General features: G+C 42.7%; 1 protein-coding gene across 1 annotated transcript in view; it reads right to left on the bottom strand.

Moving 5' to 3' along the window:
* Positions 1–21,769, bottom strand: part of FAM171A1 (family with sequence similarity 171 member A1) — a 118,083-nt gene that overhangs the window by 32,685 nt on the left and 63,629 nt on the right. Inside the window, exons 5-6 of the mRNA XM_029911007.1 lie at positions 16,898–16,990; positions 7,085–7,243 (exon numbers count right to left, since the gene is read on the bottom strand). Of these exons, the coding sequence (XP_029766867.1) occupies positions 7,085–7,243; positions 16,898–16,990 (252 nt within the window). The remainder of the gene's footprint in view (positions 1–7,084; positions 7,244–16,897; positions 16,991–21,769) is intronic.

The following is a 21,769-nucleotide window of genomic DNA, read 5'->3' on the forward strand; positions in this document are numbered from 1 at the left end:
AAAAAAAAAAAAAAAAAAAAAAAAAAAAAAAAAAAAATACAGCACTTACAAAAGATGCCAGACTGAGAACTCCCAGGATCTGAGATGGTCCTTTTTGGTTATTTACTAGTACCTGAAAGCCTGTGCTATTGCACAGGTAGAGCTCAAAAAATTGTTTGTTAAAAAGCCAAAAAAGGCTGAAAACTTAAAAACTGGACAGTCACAAACTATGAATTCCCATGAAAGCTGAACCTGGTGATATTCTAAACACAAAGAGCTTTCAACCATGCTTGTAGCTGTTTCCATTGCTTCACACTGACTTTACAGTCCTTTTAGGCCTCAGAGTGATGTTTCGGGTTATTGTATGTGCTTGTTGTATTGTTGCGTGGGTGGCTGTGCTGATTGGTGTGTGGGTTGGGCTGTGTGGATTTGTGCAGCTGGTGAATAGGGGTATGCTGTGGTTAGGGGCTGTGTGTGTTTGGGGCTATTTGTGGTGTTGATTTGTGTCTAGGGAAATTGTGCTAAGAGATTTGTGTTGCTTTGTGTGGGTGGCAATTGGGTGCATGGGTGTGGCAGCTGGGCCAAGTAATCCACTATCTATCTGTGCAGTCTCCCTCATACAAACAACGAAACTGTTGCATGCAAGTTAGCTGTAGAGTAAGGGTGGTGATTGGTTGAGTTATATCTGATATCACAATGGTCTAGGACTCTTGGCATGGCATAGATATATGCCTGGCTGTAGCTGACACTGCATGACACCACCATTTCTCCAGACGCACTGACCTTCGGTAGTGAAAGACAACCCTGACATTGCCTTGATGCCAGGTTTCAACTTGCTCTTGAAGGAAAACCCTAAGAGGGAGAGTGGGTTGTTCCTGTCTACATACTGGCTCAGACTCTGGCCTCTCCAATAAGCTCGTTAAAGGTGTCTACCTCAGTGGTAGTTTCTGTCATGTGGGCCTGTGTCCATTAGTAACAGGACTCAAACCACCAACTTGTTTCACATAGGCCATCACATAGACACACAAGGGAAATGACTTTCAATCACTACTGACATAGACCATAGAAAAACCAGTGACCTAGAAACATAAGGCCATACATGTCATTCTCCTAAATCATCCATTCTGCAACTTAAACACAACAGTAAGGGCATGTCTACACGAAAAACTTAAGTCAACCTATATTAGGTCGATTTACAGCCACCACAGTAATTACTGCAGTGGTTCATAACCACACTGCCCTTCTTCTGTTCGTGGTGCGTGTTCTCACCAGGAGCACTGCCACCGACTTAAGAAGGGCAGCATGGGGGACTGAGAGCCTGGGCTCTCAGCTCCGCATACAGCTCTGCCCTTGGGCTCCTGGTTCCCCGCTGGGGAGCCTGGGAGCTGCCTCGAGGATCCTGGCTCCCCATTCGGGGGCTGCCTCCCCGCCCCCAGCCTGGGGACTGCCTCCCTCTGCTCTTTGCTCCCCGCCCCTCGCAGGGAGCACAGCAGCTGCAGGGGGTCTCGGCTCCCCGCCAGGAGCACAGCTGCCTTCCCCACCCAGCTCTTTGCTCCTGTGCTCCTGGCGGGGAGCAGAGAGCCCCAGGAGCCTTGGGGCAGTGGGAGCCAGGAGCCTCGGGGCAGCACCTGGGCTCCCATTGGGGAGTGGGGAGCCCAGGCAGGAGCTCGGCGGGAAGTCTGTGGGCAGCCGGCTTGTAGCTGGAGCCCTCCACCCACCAGGGTTTCTCGTCAATTTCATGCTCCAGCACGGAGCCATGAAATTGACAAGAATGACAGTCAGCACCGCTATAAGTAACCTACAGTATCCACACAGGCGCTGCGTTGTCCTAACTACACCGACTCTTATGGAGGCAGAGTTATGATGTCAGTGTAGTAGGGCACTTATATTGTCAGGAACAAGGGTGCAGTGTATACACTGACATAATTAGGTTGACATAAGCTGCCTTACATCGGCCTAATGCTGTAGTGTAGACCAAGCCTAAGTAATTGTGAAGTATCACAGTACTACAGATTATTTTGTCAAGAAGATTGTATTAACACTAGCTGTTTGTTGAAATACAAGAGACAACTATGCGAATTTTCCCTTGGCAGAGAGCTTGCTGTAAGATAGAGACTGGGTTTTATTGAGCAGCAGTTACATTTACGAGAAACCATATATGTTATCTGTGTTAGCATAGAATACATTGCTTCCTCAGGAAGACATGAGTTGTCAACATTTGATAGAGAAATAACTTCTAATTGCTAAAGGAGGTCATGACCTGGTCAGTTTTTTCATATATTCAAATCCCTAATGAAGCATGTTATCACCTAAAGGTTTATAAAATGCAATATTAATATCTGAAAATAAATTACGTAATACATTTTACTTGACTATTTCTACTTGTTTTGAATTTTGCTTATATTTGTGCCTATGACTGGAAAATCAATAATTAGCTGGGCGGAAAAAAAAGAGTGTTCTAGTGGAACTTTGTTTGCCTCCATTCTACTTAAAGCAACATACCTCCTTCTGACACTGTGTTCAAGCAGTCTCAGGCTGAAGAGCTTACTTTCTAAGAAAGCAGGCAGATTTCTAAAGTCCACTGGCTAATAAAAAAGGCCTAGGACATCTATTTCCACAGAATCTAAACTTTCATTTAAAAATTAAGTTTCTGTCTTACTGTGTTGTGTTGTGAAGGTAAGCTAACTGAATGCTTGTGAAACAGGTGCTAGGGAAGTTGGTAAGTGTATGCATAGATTAAATAGGAGTGACTGCAATGAATGTCAGCTTATGTTTTGACACCTGGTGACCTCAAATCTATGAGGAAAATACATGCTTTTAGTGACTCTGAATTCACCCTTTATAAATAAGCTAATATTACACAGCAATAGCCCCAAATGCTGAGATAACATTATTGCCTGCTATAGGGGTTTGGCCCATTACTGTAGAATACAGAGGTTTTTGTGCTGTTTGTTTAGAAACCAGCCTTGTGCGCCACAATATTCTACTAATACAAGCAATAAGCCAAGACACAACAGGCTTATCATTATTTGCATACAAAGTGCTTTATATGTTTAGAATAGGCTGATTAATGTATTGGGTTTTAACTGTACTGCTCCTAACTGTACATTGTTAGAACTCCTTGGAAAGTACTGTTGAATTCAAAGGGAAAGTTACTAGTTAAACTACTACAAAGTTACAATGGATAAACACTCGGCATCAGTTGTAACACATTTACACAATGGGAGGACCAGATTGCAATGCTCCTGAGTTCACTGTACACAGTTAAACATGAGAGAAATTTAGCAGAGACACAGACAAAGAGCAAACTCTATTCAGCAAGAATCCTTTCCTCCCATGCAAATTACTGGTTTATACTCAGGAAAGTGAAAATTATAATTTGCAGGTACCATAAAAAATCCGCAATCGCCACCAGCTGGTGGTGATCTTATATTCAACAGCAATTGGAAGAAGGGTCTACTGACAAAGATTATATTTGGTGAGCTTTAAATAACTAAGTAGCCTATCCAAGCCGAAGGATGTGACAGTCTAACATTTCTCCAAGAGAAGGAGAAGTATGAGTAGAAGGCAACTTGCCTGCACTGTAATTATGTAAAAGTCTCTTCTCATATCTCCAACCTCTTTTCAGTTTTTTTAGTTTTAAAGTGAGATGTTCCCCTGAATGGAAGGTCTACGTGTGAGAGTATAACTGTGTGTGGCATAGGGTGGGGGGGTGTAGGAATGCTAGCTCCCAAATTGTTAGCCATGGTTACGGCACACTGTTTCCATAGCCACAAGGCAGGAGTGGCCTTCAACCCAGCGTTTGTAATTAGGGAATTTATTTGGCTGACTTGTTTGTCTCCCTTGCAGCTAGCTAGCTTTCACGTGCACAAGATATGGGTTTGTTATCTTATGTAACTGACTATTGCATGCCTTCTTTATGCGCAAGATTTGTACCAATGAGAAGAGTTGTAAACAAAGTAAGAAAAAAAATAAAAGCCCCCAAAAAAGTTCCTAAGAGGTAGAGGGGCTTTTCAGCTACCATAAACCTGGTGTTCTGTTTCCTTTCCTGTGTCGTCACCACGGGGGGGGGGTGGTAGAGTAAGTGTGTACCCATAAAGCCATGCCCAGCTTGACACACAGGAGGGAGTCCAAAGAATTTACTTTACTTGGGTCTTCTCATACAGTGGGGCTACTTAATGGCCCATGGAGACTATTTCAAGCACTTTACATTTCTGGCAAATAGTATTCATGCAACAACCCCCTTTTTATTATCATCAGTAATAAATCGTTTGTATTATCATCATGCCTAGAGCCCTAGTATTGGACCAGGATCCCATTATGCTAGGCACTGTACAGACAGAACAAAAAGACAGTCTTTGCTTTACAGAACTTCCAATCTAAGTATAAGACAAGAGACAACAAATGGGTGCAGAGAGACCACTGGGAGGGTACAAGGAAACAGTAAGACAATACTGGTAAGCATGACAGGCAGTGTTCCCAGTGCACCAGAAACCTAACCATTGTCAAGTTTTTTGTAGGCATTGTGGCAAAGAAGAGTTTTGAGAAGGGATGTGGAGGAGGTTAATGAGGTAGCTTTGTAGATATTTATGGGTAACTCCTCCCCAAGTGTGAGGGGCAGCATGGGAGAGAGCACAAAGATGCTTGTTTGAAATTTAACAAGTGGGCTACCATATTGTGCTGAGTGAATGAGAGCTGATCGGTAGGGTGGGGATAGGCCATCAAGTGTCTTGAAAGAGAAGACAAACAGCTTAGGTTTGATGTGATAGAGAAGGGGGAGCCAGAGGATGAATGTAAAGAGAGGGATGACAAGTGACTGGCTAGGAAATGATCTTTGCAGCACCATTCTGAATGGATATGAGTAGGGCAAGATTACATTTGTCAATTCAGAGAGAAGGATGTTGCATTAATCGACAGATGAGTTGGTGAGAGCCTGAATGAGAGTTTTAGCTCTCTGGATGGATAGGAAAGGCAGTACCTTAGAGATGTTATGCAGAAAGAATCTGTAAGATTTAGTCGTAGCCTGGATGAAAGGACATAGAGAGAGGTCTGAGTCTAGCACGATGCCCAGTTTACGGGCCTCAGTGACAGGCAGGTTGGTTGTGTTGTGCGCAATGATTGAGAAAGGAGCTGGCGGGCAGGAGAGACTTGGAGGAGGAGAGGTTAAGAGCCATGTTGAATCATAGAATCTCAGGGTTGGAAGGGACCTCAGGAGGTCATCTCTTCCAACCCCCTGCTCAAATCAGGACCAGTTCCCAACTAAATCATCCCAGCCAGGGCTTTGTCAAGCCGGGCCTTAAAAACCTCCAAGGAAGGAGCTTGAGCTGACAGGTAGACACCCTTAAGGCCATGTAATAGAGACGGACTGAGATTTTATGTTGGACAAGAGACAAGTCAGAGTAGAGAGGGAGACCTGAAAGTCATCAGCATAGGGAAGGGAGCAGAATGTGTGTTTGTGGATGAGATTACTCAGAGATAAGGTGTGGAGGAGGAAGAGAAAGGGACCAATGACAGAGCCCCGTGGTGACCTCAGGGAAAGTTGGAGGGGTGATGAGGAAGATCATCTCAGGGACACACTGAAGGAGCGATGAGAGGTAGAAGAAGAACCAGGAGAGGACAGAGACATGGAAGCCAAGGGAGGACAAGATTTCGAGAAGAGGAAGATGGTCAACTGTGTTAAAGGCACTTGACAGGTCAAGGAGGATGAGGATGGAGTACTGGTTCTGGGCTCTGACTAGGAAGAGGTCATTAGAGACTTTGGTAAGAATATTTTCAGTGTAATGCATGAGGCAGAAGTTGATTTGAAGAGGGTCTAGGCTGGAACTGGAGAAGAGGAACTCCAGACTGCAACTGTAGTCCGCGTTCAATGAGCTTAAAAGGGAAAAAGGTGATGGGGTAGTAGTTGAAGAGGCAAGTGATGTCAAAGGTGGGTTTAAGAAGGGAGAGACTACAGCATGCTTGATATTGTGAGAGGAGAAGAGAGTGAGAGGATATGCAAAAGAGTAACAGGTGGAGATGAGGATTGGTGAGAGAGAGATCCAGAGATGGAACAGGACAGGATCACTGAGGCAACTGAAGGGGTTAGAGGAGGAGAGCAGGCAAGAAACCTCTGCATCTGTGAATGAGGAGAGAGTTGTAAGAGGGGAAAGAAAGGAAAACAGAGGAGGGGGAAGGTCACACCATTTTCTCTTGGAAGAAATCCACAAGATTCACTAACACACACCTTACACACTTGAGCATATATTTGAAATAACTTAAATCAACTAGGAGAAATAAGTGCACCCAGAGGAGACTAAATTAGATGAGTTAAATTGCCTCACCTGCTGCCATCCCAAGATGTTAAGAATGTAGACAAAATAACTCAAAACTCAAAGTTCAAAGTCCACTGGGGGCTGTTTCTATTAAAAGTTCTTCACAGCTTTCTTCTTTGTTTCAAAAGAATCTGAACACTTTTGGCCAAAGCAGGATCCAAAATTACTCTGCATTTAACAAGACTGTTGAAACAACTCTTTGTTGGCACAGCACAACGCTGCAGAACGTTAAATTCTTAGAATATGGACATTGTACAGACTTCCAGGCACAGGAATAATTAGAGATTAATAATGCTGCATAATCTAGAAGGTTAAATCTTTTCCCCTCCCCACATCTCTCAATTTTTAAAATTGAAGATAAATGTAGCATTTGTAAAAGATACCCAAACTGACGTGCCAGGAAGCTAGTCTTCAAATGACAGGTGCAACATAAGAAAGCTATTCACCCACCAATGTCAATGAGCCTCCAACTTCATCCTCCAGGGACCATATATAAGGGGTGATAAGAGCCCTGGGTTGAATCAGCATGGAGACTGAATGTCCTTATCTAGAGATTGCCAACACGGGGAACTATTAGTGTCAGTTGCACAGGAACGTTGTCATGTGGACTACTGCTTTTTAGAAACAGTATTTTGATCAGACAGCTGAACCTATATTTTTGAAATTAAAAAGGTGTGTTGTGGGGGGAAGGGAGAAAATGACAGAGAGATGGAAAAAAGAAACCAAACCCCCCAAAACTATATTCCAACAAATATCAACTCAGAATAAAAACAAAGATAGATACTCAAAATTACCAGTTCCATTTCCATCTAATCCTTGTAAATAAGGAAAACTGTCCACTTCCCAAGGTGAACTGGCTGCAGTTAGAAATGCTGTCAGATCACTGTAGCTGGTGTTCTCAGGCAACTTTAGGGCTCTTCTTTGAAAGTGAACTCGTGGTTGAATCCGTGCACCTGTGAAAATTAAAGGTGACATTATCCAAGGAGTGTAGATTGTTTAGGAGCTTATATTTATATCGAACAGCCCTTTAAAAGTGCATTTAACATGTCCATTACAAATTAAAATCTTTCTGTGATGGACAGATGCAACAATGAGCTACTATGAAGGTGAAGATAATACCGCATTTTTGAATTTACTTTGCGATGGGTGATATTTTGTCACAAAGTGTTACTAGGTAAAATATATAAAGGTATTTAGGTATCTTTAGGGGTTTTTGAAAATATTTCCTAGTCTTACTTTAAAAAAGTTTCCTTGCACACCTCCAACAATGAATGTTGGTAAAACAAACTAAATATAGAGGTAATGCATGTAAAATCTAAGAAAAGTTTGCAATTTACTCTCTATGCTTAATTTCTTATTATTTCACTTGAAATAGAAAAGTTTACTTCACCTAAAGTCTTCAAGGTAATAGATTACTAGTTTATTAAACTATCTGTAGTTCCATCCAATTTATTCCATAATTCCTTACTTTACTTTGATTATAATGGCTTGGTCCAGTCATCACCTCACTGCATGTACAGTAAGACAATGATTATTTAAATCACAGTGCAAAATATAATTTAAGGAAAAAACAGGATTATACTGTATGTAACCAAAGTAAATGTCATATGGGATAGCTTCACTAAAAACAACCTGGGTAAAATTGAAGGCCAAGGCTAACAAAATACATGCCAACAGATTACACACCTATCATTTGAGATGCTAATCTGTAAGATGCTGGTCAGAAAGTGTAGCGAATGACTGAACAAATAGACAAAATTCAAATGAAGACTCTTCATCAAGCCCTAGACTCTGCTCAGTTCTTCAGTATCAGGAATGCCCCTCAAAAACAGATGACCATTCATCCTTCCTACACAAAAAAGCCCAAACAATCCTCCATGGAAGGAGAGTTTCACGTGTGTAGTTGTAGCTAACTAACAGAAGATATGATGGATGTGGGATGCCTCTAACCTTGGGCAACCCTGCAGGCAATGGATCACTATTCTTTTTGGAGAAGAGAATCTGGAAACTGGGTGATTTTATAAAAAGTTGTCCCCCTACCTCTCAAAAAGGTCAAGTTGCTTAACCAATGATTTATTAGTTAAAACATCATATATTCACTCAGGCTCAAGTTCATCAGTCATGTGGAGAGCCAGAGGAGAGCAAAAAAACCTGCAAAAGCGGTTACTAACCATTCTGTAACTGTTGTTCTTTGAGATATGCTGCATATGTCCATTCCACGTTAGGTGTGTGTGCACCCCATGCACAGTTGCCAGAAATTTCTCCCTCAGCGGTACCCATCAGGTTGACTCTATGGCCCTCTGGTACCGCACGCCTACGGTGCGGTATAAGGAGTCTGGCCGACCCTACACCCTCTCAGTTCCTTCTTGCAGGCCAACTTTGACAGAGGGGTAGGAAGGTGGGTCCTGGAATGGACATGCGCAACACATCTTGAAGAATAGCAGTTATGGAAAGGTTGGTAACCATTTTTCTTCTTTGAGTGCTTGCACATGTCCATTCCCATTAGGTGACTCCCAAGCATTACCATAGGAAGCGGGCTTGGAGATATGAACATGCAGATTGCAACCCGGCAACCAAAACTAGCTTGCTGGATGATGGCATAGTGGCAAGAAAATGTATGCACCTACGACCAGGTCGCCACGCTGCAAATGTCTTGGATCGGTACCTGGGCTAGGAACACCGCTGAAGAAGCTTGTACCCTCATGGAATGGGAGGCCCAAATGGTTGGTGGAGGTACGTCTGCCTGCTCATAGCACGCGCAAATGCATGATGTGATCTAGGATGAAATCCTCTGAGTCAAAATGGGTAGGCCTTTCATTCTATCTGCTATCAGCACAAAGAGCTGCATGGATCTACAGAATGTGGATCGATGTAGGACTCTAGGGCGCATCCAACGTCGCATGTGTGGAGGCGCTGCTCCTCTCTATTCACGTGAGATTTGGGGAAGAAAACCAACAGGAAAATAGCCTGATTATTGTGAAACTGCAAAGGTGCTTTCAGGAGGAGTGCAGGATGAGGGCAGAGCTGTCCCTTGTCCTTAAAGAAGACCGTGTATGGGGGGTTCTGAAGTAAGGACCCTGATCGAGGTAATTGCTACTAGAAAAGCTACCTTTCAGGAAAGATACGACAGGGGCGTGATGCCAGGGGCTCAAAGGGAGGGTCCATGAGCTTTGATAAGTCCAAGTTTAGGTCTCACAGGGGAATAGGCTCCCATATCTGCGGTTATAGCCTTTCTAAACCCTTGAGGAAACAAATGGCCATTTTGTGCAAGAAAAACAATTGGCCCTCCACTAGGGGGTAGAATGCTGAAGTCACTGTGAGATCCTCTTTAATCAATGAAATTGCTAGACCTTGCTGTTTCAGGTGAAGCACTGTCTGAAGAGATGACTGAGCAGGTGAGAGGCCATGTTGTGATGACCAAATGGAAAAACGCTTCCACTTAGCAAGGTATGTAGCTCTGGTGGATGGTTTTCCGCGGCCTAGCAAGACCTGGCGGACATGCTCCAAACAGGCCAGCTCCGCAGGATTTAACCAAGGAGCTTCCCTGCTGTTAGGTGGAGGGTGTTGAGGTTTGGATGGAGCATTCGACCGTGCTCCTGAGAGATCAGGTCTGGGAGGGGAGAGAGCGGCATCAGAGTCGCTACTGACAGGTTTAGCAATGTGCAGAACCAGTGCTGACCTCCATGGAAGCAGGTGGCCATGCTGGGGCTATAAGAATAATCCTCACTCTGTCCAGCCTGACCTTCAGCAGGACTTTGTGTATGAGTGGATTGGGGGGAAAAGGCGTACAACAGGTGCTTTGTCCAAGGGATCAAGAAGGCAGAAGGCGTCTGTGAGTGAGCCTGGGCAGTGGCTGTGCAGAGAACAAAACCGGTGACATTTTCTCTTCTGCCTGGTTGCGAACAGCTCACAAGGAGTGGAGAAAGACCTGCTGAGGTGATCTGCCAGCTCATTCTGGGCTCCCAGAAGGTGAGAAGCTTTGAGTGCTTTATGCGAAACTCTCACAAGCAAATAGCCACCTGACACAGGGGGGGAAGAGCGAGCCCCTTCCTGCCTGAGGTAGAACATGGCTGCCGTGTTGTCTGTAAGTACTCTTATGTCCTTATTTGCACTATGGGGTAAGAACACCTGACATGCTAGATGAACTGCTCTGAGCTCTCTGACATCTATACGTAAAAAGAGAGCTCTTCTGGGGACCACAGGCCTTGAGTCCTGAGGTGTCCTAGGTGAGCCCCGCAACCTAGCTCAGAAGCATCCGAGACTAGGAATATCAAGGGCTGGGGCCTGGCAAAGAGAACACCTGAGCCCACCAACCAAGGATCCCTCCACCAGTCGAAGGAGGTGAGGACCAGAGTGAGCACAGAGTCCAAATGATGGCGATTTGTTGAGTACATCAAGGCCAGCCAAGCTTAAAGGAGTCTGAGGAACAGTCTCGCATGCTGCATTACATATGTGCATACGGCCATGTGACCTAAAAATCTGAGGCAGAAATGGGCTGTCATGACAGGGGGGGCCTTGACGTGTGCAATCGTCTGGAAGCGAGCTTCTGGGAGGATAGCCCTGGCCTATGTAAAACTGAGCACCACTCCAATGAACTCTATCCTGTGTACAGGGATGAGGGTTGACTTCTGATTGTTCACCGGCAGGCCCAGTGCTTGAAAGGTTGCCTGAATGAGGTGGATACTGGACTTCATCTGGGCCTCAGGCTGGCCTTTGATCAGCCAGTTGTCGAGGTACGGGTTAACCTGCACCCTTCGCCTTTTCAGGAAGGCCACCACTACCGCCATGCATTTCATAAAGACCCATGGGGCTGCTGACAGGTCGAATAGGAGGACAGCAAACTGGCAGTGGGTCTGGTTCACGAAGAACTTGAGAAACCTTCTGTAGTCTCAGAAAATGGAGATATGGAAATAGGCGTCTCTCAAACTGAGAGACGTGTACCAGTCCCTGGGATCCAGGGAGTAAATGATGGAGGCCAGGGAGACCATGCAGAACTTCAGCTTTTTCGGATAGCTTTTGAGGTCGCACAGGTCTAAAATGGTTCGGAGACTACCTTTGGCCTTTATAATAGGAAATAACGGGAGTAAAACCCCTTCCCTCTCAAGTCCTGAGGAACCTCCTCCATGGCTCCTACCTGGAGGAGGGCTTACACCTCCTGGACTAACAATTGCTTGTGAGAAGGGTCCCTGAAGAGGGATTGGGAGGAAGAGTGGAGTGAAAACAAACTGGAGGGTAAACCCCTCTTCCACCATGCTCAGCACCCGACAATCTGTGGTGATACGCGACCAGGCCGAGCTGAAGTGGGATAAACGGTTTGAAAATAGGGGGACAGGATCCGGTGTGGGAACTGGTATAATGCCCTTGGGCCCCCATCAAATGTTCTGTTTGGGGCCCCCCCGCATGTCTGGGAGGGCCAGGCAGCGATGCTGATGAGGAGGGGGGAAGTTGCCTGTGCCTAAAGACTCTACTTCGCCTTTTGTGCGGGTCCTGACAGGGCAGTATAGCTGAGAAACAGGTGGGCTGTTGGGTCTCAAATGTTTCCTCGAAGGCATACAGACCAGGAACTTGAGGGTGGCTCTGGAGTCCTTTAGGCCGGTGAGCTTCACATCTGTTTGTTTTGAGAAGAGTAAGGACCCTTCAGACAGGAGGTTCTGAAGGGACTGCTGGACCTCTGCCCGCAGGCCAGAGGACTGGAGCCAAGAGCATGGCCACCATAGATCTATCTGCTACATCCAGGGCAGCTTGCAAGGAAGCCCTGACTATCACCTTCCCTTCTAGAGAACTCCTGCCTGGATTCCTAAGGGAGTGAGTTCCAGATGTTGAAGTCGTACCTCTCTAGCAATGCCTGTGGGTCGGAGATGTGAAACTGTAAACTGCCAATAGAATAAACTTTTCTACCAAAGAGGTCTAGTTTCTTTGAGTCTTTTGCCTTGGGGGTCAACCCTTGCAGCACTTGCCTGTCCTTTCATTGGCTGCTGCTACCAGCAGAGACCCTGGGGCTGGGGGGGGAAGTACAAGTACTCATAATCTTTGACGGGGACAAAGTACTTCTTTTTGTCCTCTTTGAAGTGGGGGGCAGAGAGGATGGGGTTTGACAAAGGATTTTAACTAAGGAGGGAGAGCCACCTTTGACGGGGCCACCGCAGCCAAGATGTCTACTAGGCTGTGGGAGGACTCTTACTACCTCCATTTCCAGTCCTAGGTTTGAGGACACCCTCTTCAACAGTCTCCTTTAAACATCCACTTTAGGAAACCAATAACCTTTTTCAAAGGATTCTCACCATTCACACTCTCTTGCAGCACTCAGCAAGGCCCCATCTGCAAGCTTTAAGACAACAAGCAAATGGAGATTTAAAACAGCTGTTGGAGGCAAAGCTACTTTATTCCCAAGAGCTCTTTTCAGTACTCAAAGGATGCTCCCTAAGTGACACAGGATCAAGAGCCAAACAACACTCTGCTCTGACTGTAAATTATGACCATTCTAAGATGCCTAAACCAGAATATGGATGGGCTTGTTCTACCACTCTGTTACACCAGTTTTAAGCATGTCACTTCACTGAAGTCAACCAAGTTACTTCACAGAATAACTGATGTACGAATGATAAGTCAGGCGCCTTATTTTTAAGGCTTAAGCCACTAACCAGGAGACTAGTCCCGCCTCTCAGTTTTCTTTAATTAGTTTCCAGACATGAGTTATTGTTACAACAAAACACAGAATTTCACACAATTCAAGCTTTGCCACCGAACAAAGACTGCAGCATCTGTACACAGATGGATCCAAACAGTTTAGCTTTAATTTCATCTGCCTCCCAAGTAAACACTGATCACATGGACACAGCTTTATTTGTCCAACACAATTGTATTGAACCCTTGTTTTTTTTAAAGCAACATTTTGAACGTTGATAATTTTGCAAGGAAAGCTGTAACGCTGAGTAAAAAAAAATTGTTTTTAATCACTGGAATGTTTTTGAAATAATTGTACCAGTTTCTTAAAACTAATACTATCCTTAAATGGTTAATACAGCAATTAAACACATTTCTGAAACAGGAAGAAATCTCTCTTAGCCAGTTTCCAGGCCTAAATGGAAAACAGCAACATTACAGACTAAAGACATTAACTTCAATGTACTCAAGGAAAAAAAAAAAAAAAAAAAAAACTTATCTCCCCAGTGCTGTGCAATATGATAATAGTTGCTGTACCTCAGAGACAGATCTGTTCAAACATTCAACAATCTCTGCCTGCACTGCTTTGTGTGTGCATATGTTCCATATGGATAAGCATCCACAACAACAACACAACAAAAAAGCAAGCAGAATTAGGATTATCTCTGTAACAGTTCAATGTAAAATTGCAGGATTTTAGGCTGCTGTGTATGGATATAATTAAGATTAATCAATCAAGTTGCCAAGTACCAATATTAAATTTCTGAAGATTCATGTAATTAAGAATTAAAAAACAAAGTAATTCTTGTTGAGCCTGTTAGCACAATAATTTATTGAGAGTAATAAATTATCTTTTAAGGAAACTTGATATAGCACAGCCTGTGAGAGCTGAGTGCTGCCAACTTGTTACTGAAAATATTTTTACAAAGGGGCAAAACATTTAAAGTGAATCTCACTTTCCTCAAATACTACAGATAATAAAGTTGGTACAAACTTTGTCTTGTAGCTAAACCATAGGACTGAGAAAACTTTGAGTTCTTGATCACAGACTGGCTATGTGACCTTTGGTAAATCACCTAAGATCTTTGTGCCTTGTTCTCCCCTCCCTCCCCCATCTGTAAAAAGAATAGTAATATTTACCTATCTGTACCCCTCAGATGCAGGCGTAATTCTGTAAGTAAGATGCTTTGAAATTCTTTAATGGAAAGCGTCAGTACATATTATTAGTGCAAGATATACATATTGCTAAGGCCTTCTCTACACTGGAGAAATGTATCAAGGTGAAAAACTTGTGTCTCTAATTAACTGAACTACACTTTTGGTTCTAAGTAAAAAAAGCACCTCAACCAATTGCTCAGAGGACCAGCAATGGGCGCAAGTTTCTCCCAATCTTTGAAGAGGCTCTGTAGATCAAGTGCCACTGGCACAAAGAGTGGGTTGTCAACTTTCATAGCCATCATCTTAGTCAGCTGTCAGAGCTTACAACTCCTTAAGCTAGCAAGATTCCTTATTTCACCGGCTGAGAGTCACCTGTCTGCACACACCCCCCCACACTCCCCAGTTCACAATATCCTCACATGCTATTATCCCCTCCTCAGAAATGATTTAAGGCAGTCCTTAGTGTGAATGCCAGGTCAAACCGTAATCCAGCTCAGGGTAGGCAGTGTGGAGTCACTCTGCTGTTTGTGTTTCAATGTGTGCAAAATAACCATTTGAAGCATGGTTGGCCTAGTGCAACAGCGTAGGGAAGATATTGTAAAGAATGCCTGACATTACTTTTATGTATTAGTGAAGAGAGAAGATCTCTATAGCTCCCATAAATTGAGTACTCAACCCTGCTTGTTGATAAACTGGTATTTTAGCCCATTTTAGATGGCATCACTCCTCTGCATAACCTTAAAGAACCTATGCTTGGCAAACTCCATCTGCACAATTACTTCCAGAGTACAGCAGTGGATTGTACCTTCAGCATGAGAATGAGGTTGGAAGCAAACTTGAAAACAAACTTCTCAAAGGCATATTTAGTTGTTCATCTTATTAATTATTCAATGGCAACTAGTAACTTTTGTGCTGGGCAGGCTCTTCTCTATCTTTGATCAATGCGCCGTAGAGTTCCCAATCCGTATAGAATCTCAGTGGCTTGAGTAAGCCCAATTCAGCTCTTATGTTTACACTGGGGAAAATGCTGATTAACTCCTCTGAAGTAACTGAATCTACACCAGTTTTACTTCAGTATAAGTGAGAGAAGAATCAAGCCATAAAAGTTTTGGGTAGGGATTAGGGAGAGCCCTCCCAGCTCTTGATCAAATGCTTATGTTGTTCCCCATTCATGTTTCAACATAAGAGAAATACAGATGTCCACTGTTGGTTTTTACAGAAAAATAAGGATATGAAAGAATTCCCAAGTTAAGAAGAGAGCATAGGTCCTATGAGCGGTTTTGACTTTGAGAAGATGGGAATCTAGGTATCAGCCAATTTCCATAATTAACAGCATTTTGGATACTTTGTGCTCCTGCCTCTCTTTCTCTTCTTCAGACATTCTGATTCAAGAAAAAGTGGGGATGGCAGCCAGATGGGTGTGACAGGTACTGTTTGCATTTCTGTTTCTCACCAAGCCATCTTCATTCAAAGAGACAAAGCAAGGGAAGCTGTAAGGAAGCTGTTAGCCTCAATTTTCCATGAAAAGATTTTTATTGTACAGTGAATTGTGAAATTTGTTAGCAAACTTGCAGAAGAATGAGAATCTCTAACACCAGCACACTAATAGAATAATGCTGTAACCCTTGTTTCACGGTTTATCTGATGAAGGCTCTTGAGGTTCAATGTCTTCTCTGCCTTCTATTAATTAAATTCATAACCTCAGCTCTCAAACTGCAGAATGCATGTACTATAGCTGGGTTGTTATATAGCCCTCTTTAACAGTGTCCCATCAGTTATATAATCTGTTCAGTGATTCTTCCACACCAGAGTTCTCACTTATGAAAAGCCTATTGTCTCTGGCTGATTTCTGCCCATAAAAATGTTAGGAAATCCTTATTATATTAATATTCCATCGGGGCATGGCCATTTTACAGGATTACAAAACAGTAAAGAAAAGTAACACACATTGTTTTTCATTAATTTTCTGATAAGAGGATATTTAAAAATTAGATGGAAAACTACTGCATGCTTTCCTACCAGCATGCACAGGTAAGATAACAGGCAGAAAGAGGTCCTGGCTTTAATTTAAAGGTTATCAAAGCATCTGTAAGAGCTTCATTAACAGACTAACCTCAGTAAATCAAATCATTCTAATGAAATTAGACCTGGGTCTAATTTACAGTACTTGAGTGACAGATAAATAGCTGGGTGAATTAACCTTCAATTCTGCTATTCAGCTGTACATTCAGAAGTCGCAACAGTGTGTCTACCTGACTGTTATTGGCGCTACATTAGTTTGCATTTTTGTGGTCATGTGATGAGGTCTCTATGCCGCATACTTTATCCTTTAAATCCAACCACAGTAATCACAGCAGTAAGAAGGAAGCAAATTAGACTGAATAGCAGACACAAGTTTTATAACTAAACATGGTTCCATGATGTTAGATGACAGAATAAGAAGCCAGTAAAGATTTTGGAACTTCCATCTCTAGCTCTATTTAATATACCAAAAGGTAAGAAATTCTGAGATAGAAGAATAGCAGAAATTCTGGGAGATCGACCAGAACCCCTGTATACATTGAAGTTCAAACTGGCTTACCCTCAGGTTACTGACATGTAGACAAGGTTGAACTTTGACATAAAATAATTTAACAAAGTCATGATCTAGATTAGGGACCCGGCTTTAAACTCTTAAGCACACAGGCTGAAATCCTGGCCAACTGACTTCAGTGGGGCCAGGATTTCATCCACTGTTTTTTAAATATGGTTTAAATTCCAATTCCAACTTCTACAAACAAACATACCTTGAAATCCCGAGACTATCTGGACTACGTCATCATAGACCATTAGAGTAGCTGATCGTTCAGGAAGAAGTCCAAGGCTCAGAGAAGAAAACACTGTAGAAGGAAAGTGGTTTGAGTGGGATATATTTGAATTTTTTTTTTAAATTGTTATTAAAAAGATGCCTAAATCCAAGATTCTCTCATCTTTGTTAACAATTCTCTTGAATACAAGTATATTTTTTCTCTATTACCCTTAGAAGGACAGTCAGTCCAAAACACTATAAAAAGACTGAAAAGCAAATATTTTGTATACACAAAATTGCTCAGGTGTGTTTTATAAACCAAGTAACTAGGTTGACAGACTAATTTGTTATTGATCCAAACAACATATTTCACTTTCTGCCTCTGGTGAAGTTGAACACACTTGAGAGGAAGTAGAGTACGAAACAGAAAATTCAGAGTCAGGACTCTTGGCTTCTATTTCCAGCTCCACTAATGACTTAATATGTAATCTTAGGTGAAACCTGGAATCTACCTGTGCCTAAATCGATTAATCTGTAAAATGATTTTACTTACCTCAGAAAGGTGTAGTAAGGCTTAACTATGAAGTATTTTGAGGTACTTAGATGAAATGCACTATAAAAGTGCGAAGTATTGTGGCGATTCTGTATCAACATGAGTTAAGCTTTTGTGCTTACCTTTTATTATTTGCAAAATACTCCCGAGTTTTTACAGAACTGAGCCTGCCCACCCACCATCAGCCTAGTACAGAAGGTCCTATATGCAGCAGAACCAGCATGATTCTACTATGTGGTATAGAAAATGAGTAGGATGCAGAAAGTCTGCTGCAATGGAAACAAAGGCTTCATCTGCCTTAGCACACATGAGTTTCTTGGGGGAATTGTGTGGGTGGGCACTAGGCACCTGCATGCCAAATCTTCTCTGCGTACAGAGCAAGGGATATGTACCACAGCAGTCCTTGAGCATACTTCACCCTGCGACTGTAGCAACAGCAAGGAGCAGCTCTGCATCCGCTCCAGTGCCTTAGGGATGGGAGGAGGGAAAGAGGAGGAATTCCTCATGGATGTTATGTTCTTTGATGCAGGTGTTGTCTCTTAATCTGCATTTGGAAAGTGCCTAGAATATTTTGTATGCTACCACAATCTGAGGAAGAGATTTTTTTTAAAAGACCCTAAGTGATTTGGGGGCACTGGACCCATTGACTTTTAGGAGCTTTAGAAAATCTTCCTCTGAATTAATATTTTCTTTTACCCCAGCACCAATAAAGACCCTGTTGTAACCAAAAGTTCATACATTGGATTTCTGTTTCAAGCTTTCAAAATACTTTTTAAAATATGAAATGTCATTTTTAAATTAGGAGAAATACATTGACCATGTCCGCTTAATAAAACGTAACTCCTCATTAGCTCACCTGAGTACTGGTGAAATCACAGAATAAAATTGACTATAACTCAGATTGCAGCTATTTCATAATAAGAACTTCCTTTTTAATATTCTACATGTCAAAGTGGATTTACACATCAGGCACATTAAAAGAAGAGCTATAGAGAAGATAGTATAAAAGCCACACAATTAGAAAAACTGTTTGCTCTTACTCCAGTAATTTAATTTGTAGGAGTGAAAGCCAATGTAATTCAAGCACCCTGGAGAGCTGAATACAAGAATACGTGCCAATGTCTTTCCCGTCACATGCTGAGCCACAGTACATAGGTAACCTTTGAACTTCCCTTGGGCTTTTTCTCAGCATGACAAATGAGGTGCCCTGAGCAGTTTCTCCCAAGATGTAAATTCTAATATGTTCTTTACATTAGGAGCTCAGGATATAATCAAGTAGTTTGGGAACATTTGGGGAACCAAAATGAAGACACATCAATGGCAACACCTTCCCTTTATTTTGGGTAATCTGAGTCTCTCCTACTGCGTTCTTGGGAGAGTTCTATTAGAACAAGATAGAATTTTTGAAGTGTAAAGAGCTGGCTCATCAGACAGAGGGATCTATTATACATATACACTGTATTTGATTACACAGCACCTTTCACACTCAAGGTAATTCCCAAAGTCATTAAAAACCCCCAACATGAATGATATACAAGTAGTACAAGTAGTGTCTTTTCTATTATGCACTTATAAATAGTTAAAACAATGTCTAAATTAATCTTTAATTAGAGAGGGAATTTTGCTGTGCTCATAAAATAATTTTTTTAAAGAGTTCTCCCCAACCCCCTCCCCAATCTTTTCTCTCCTGCAGCTTCCAGCTAAGTAATTTAAGCAGAAGTACTAATTAAGCAGCGAAATCCTGGTAATTATTTTTGTTGATATTTAGACCAAATTACTTTGTGCACAAATTATGAAAATACACCCCCCCCCCCCCCCCCCCGGACACTTTCACCTTAAGTTATTATAGCAGCATCACTAGATCAGTGGCTGCATAGCCTTTCAGTGTTATGTTTTATTAGTGAATCTCCCCTTTCTCCCCCCTCCACACACAATTTAAGATTAACACACTTGATTGCTGCCTGGAATGGTATACCTGGTCTGTGTGGCAAAGCACACAGCAGAGCCTGACCCATACACTAGGTATTACTACTAAGTAAGTTTTAGGAACTTAATTGAGAAGTCACTTAAACTGTGGCCCGACATTAAGATCCATTTGGGTGCTGGGCTCTGCAGGTGTAGAATTCGATGTAAGATCAGAGCCTAAATATGCTGTTTGTTCACTTTTGGTATGCCACTCAGCTTGGACTGATCAATTTCATTTCTATTTTTAGTCCACTTCACTTTTTGGTTCTCATGAACTAGGAGAGCGCTGCAATGTCTGGGTTGTAAACACCAACATGAATGTTTAAATTTAAAAATGTTCTTTATATTTAAAAAAAAAATCAAACATTTAATATTCAGTTTTGTAATTAAAAAAATCCTCCATAAAACCTAAGTATTTGGGGCTGAAACTACTGAATAATGGTGTTCTCTAAAAGGGACAAAGTACAGAAAGTTTTCAATTTGGCCATACTGAATCTGCATTATATGTATCTAGTTGCAATGTTTTGCGTGGCCATTTAATCAGGAGAGGGATTAAGTTCAAGGTAAAGAAGACAAAGGGTGGATCCTGCTCCCACTGAAGTCAATGGCAAATTGCCTATTGACTTCATGGAAGAAGGACCAGGGCCAAATAAATCTTTGTTTTTCCAAAATGTGCTCTTATTTCAGATGCCTAGAAAAAAAGTCTTGATAAAATGTGTATACAAAGCCATTGCTTATCAGATTTCAATGGCTTATCAAAACAATAGCATCACATTTGATTGCCCTCTCTCAAGGTTAACATCAGAAGAAAACATGCCATGTAAGGGCCCGCTTTATTCAAAAGAAACAGGAGGGGGAAGAGAAAAATGAAAAACATATAAGAGTCCATTGGCAATGCATGCACTAATGATAGGTCAGTTGTGTCTTGAGGAAATATAAGAAGAATGCTAAAGAAGCTGAGACTTCAGTGATTGGTAGAACTAAAGGAGTTTACAGAAAGGATAACCACCAAAGCAGTTTCCAGTTTTGGAAGAGGCACAGACCTGCTGTCGGACCTTGGGAAAGTCACTTAACCTCTCCGGGTATGTCTACACTGTATCTCAGAGCAAGTCTAAAGATAGCTGTGTAGACATTGCTTTGACACTGCGACTCAGGTTGGAACTCGGGCTCTCGGGGGGGAGCAAACTGTGGGGCTGGCAGAGTAAAGCTGTGTGTGTTAATGGGGCATACTGGATCACTGCTGAAAGACGTCAGAGTTAAGGTTGCATGAGAAACCTTAACTCTGCATTTCCGGGTTTTCAGAAGTTTGAGTTTTGCTGAGCAAAGTATTCTGCAAGGGGACGACATACCCCCAAGCAACTTTGACTCTGCATTAGTGTAGAATTTTGCCAGTGAACTTCCTAGTCTTTTGAACAAGAAAAAAAAAAAAAAAGGTATGTTGCTGATAGGAGTTAAGATGTGATTTAGGCAGTTGTATATATCATGTCCCGCAATTTGTGTACTGACCCAAATCAGCCCATAGTCAACAATCCCTATGCCATGGTGTACTCTTTGCTCCCCCCCAAACTTCTGCAACCTCATGTTCCAAGAATTTCCCAGAGTCAATATGTTGGCAAGCCTGGCAGCACGCATATTTCTTTGCCCTCAGCGGTCAAGATGGCAGTGATGTGAGTTCCATGCCTCCACGCTCTACAGCTCTGCCAATGCATCCCAACACTCCAGCATCCCACAGCTCTGCCAGTGCACCCCAACACCCATGTACCACTCAAAGTCTTTGGGGGGGGAAATTAGACATGTGAATGCTTCTTGGGAAGGGAGGAGGAGTTGGGGGGCAGAGGAGTGGGGGATAGAAGGAGAGGGGGTCGGGACCCTTGGCAGAGCTGTGGAGTGCATATTTAGCAAGGTTGGGGTGCACTGGCAGAGCTGGAAGGTGCCATGCCTCCCTCATCTGAGCCCCCAGCTGTAGTAGGAAGAGAATCAGAGGCATAAGCCCTTGTATCAGAGGCCTGGTATGAGGCCCGAGGCCTGAGCTAAAGTAATAGTCAAAGCTTTACTAATATAAAGGAAAGACAAGCCGTGAGCAAGAGGCAGGAGCTGCTCACAGAATCTGTCAAGAGGGCTGTTATTACAGAAATACACATTCCTAAGAAGTGCACAGAGTACTCATAAAAGCACATCCTGATATCAAGTAGTATCAGAACATCCCGATATCAAGGATGTTACAAAAACATTCCCCAAGAATAACAGGAACACACTGTCAAGTATCAGGGTGTAGCCGTGTTAGTCTGCATCCACAAAAACAACAAGGAGTCCGGTGGCATCTTAAAGACTAACAGATTTATTTGGGCATAA

The sequence above is a fragment of the Terrapene carolina genome, unplaced genomic scaffold (genome assembly GCF_002925995.2).
Source record: "Terrapene carolina triunguis isolate 2854851 unplaced genomic scaffold, T_m_triunguis-2.0 Scaffold84, whole genome shotgun sequence".
Taxonomy (NCBI): domain Eukaryota; kingdom Metazoa; phylum Chordata; order Testudines; family Emydidae; genus Terrapene; species Terrapene triunguis.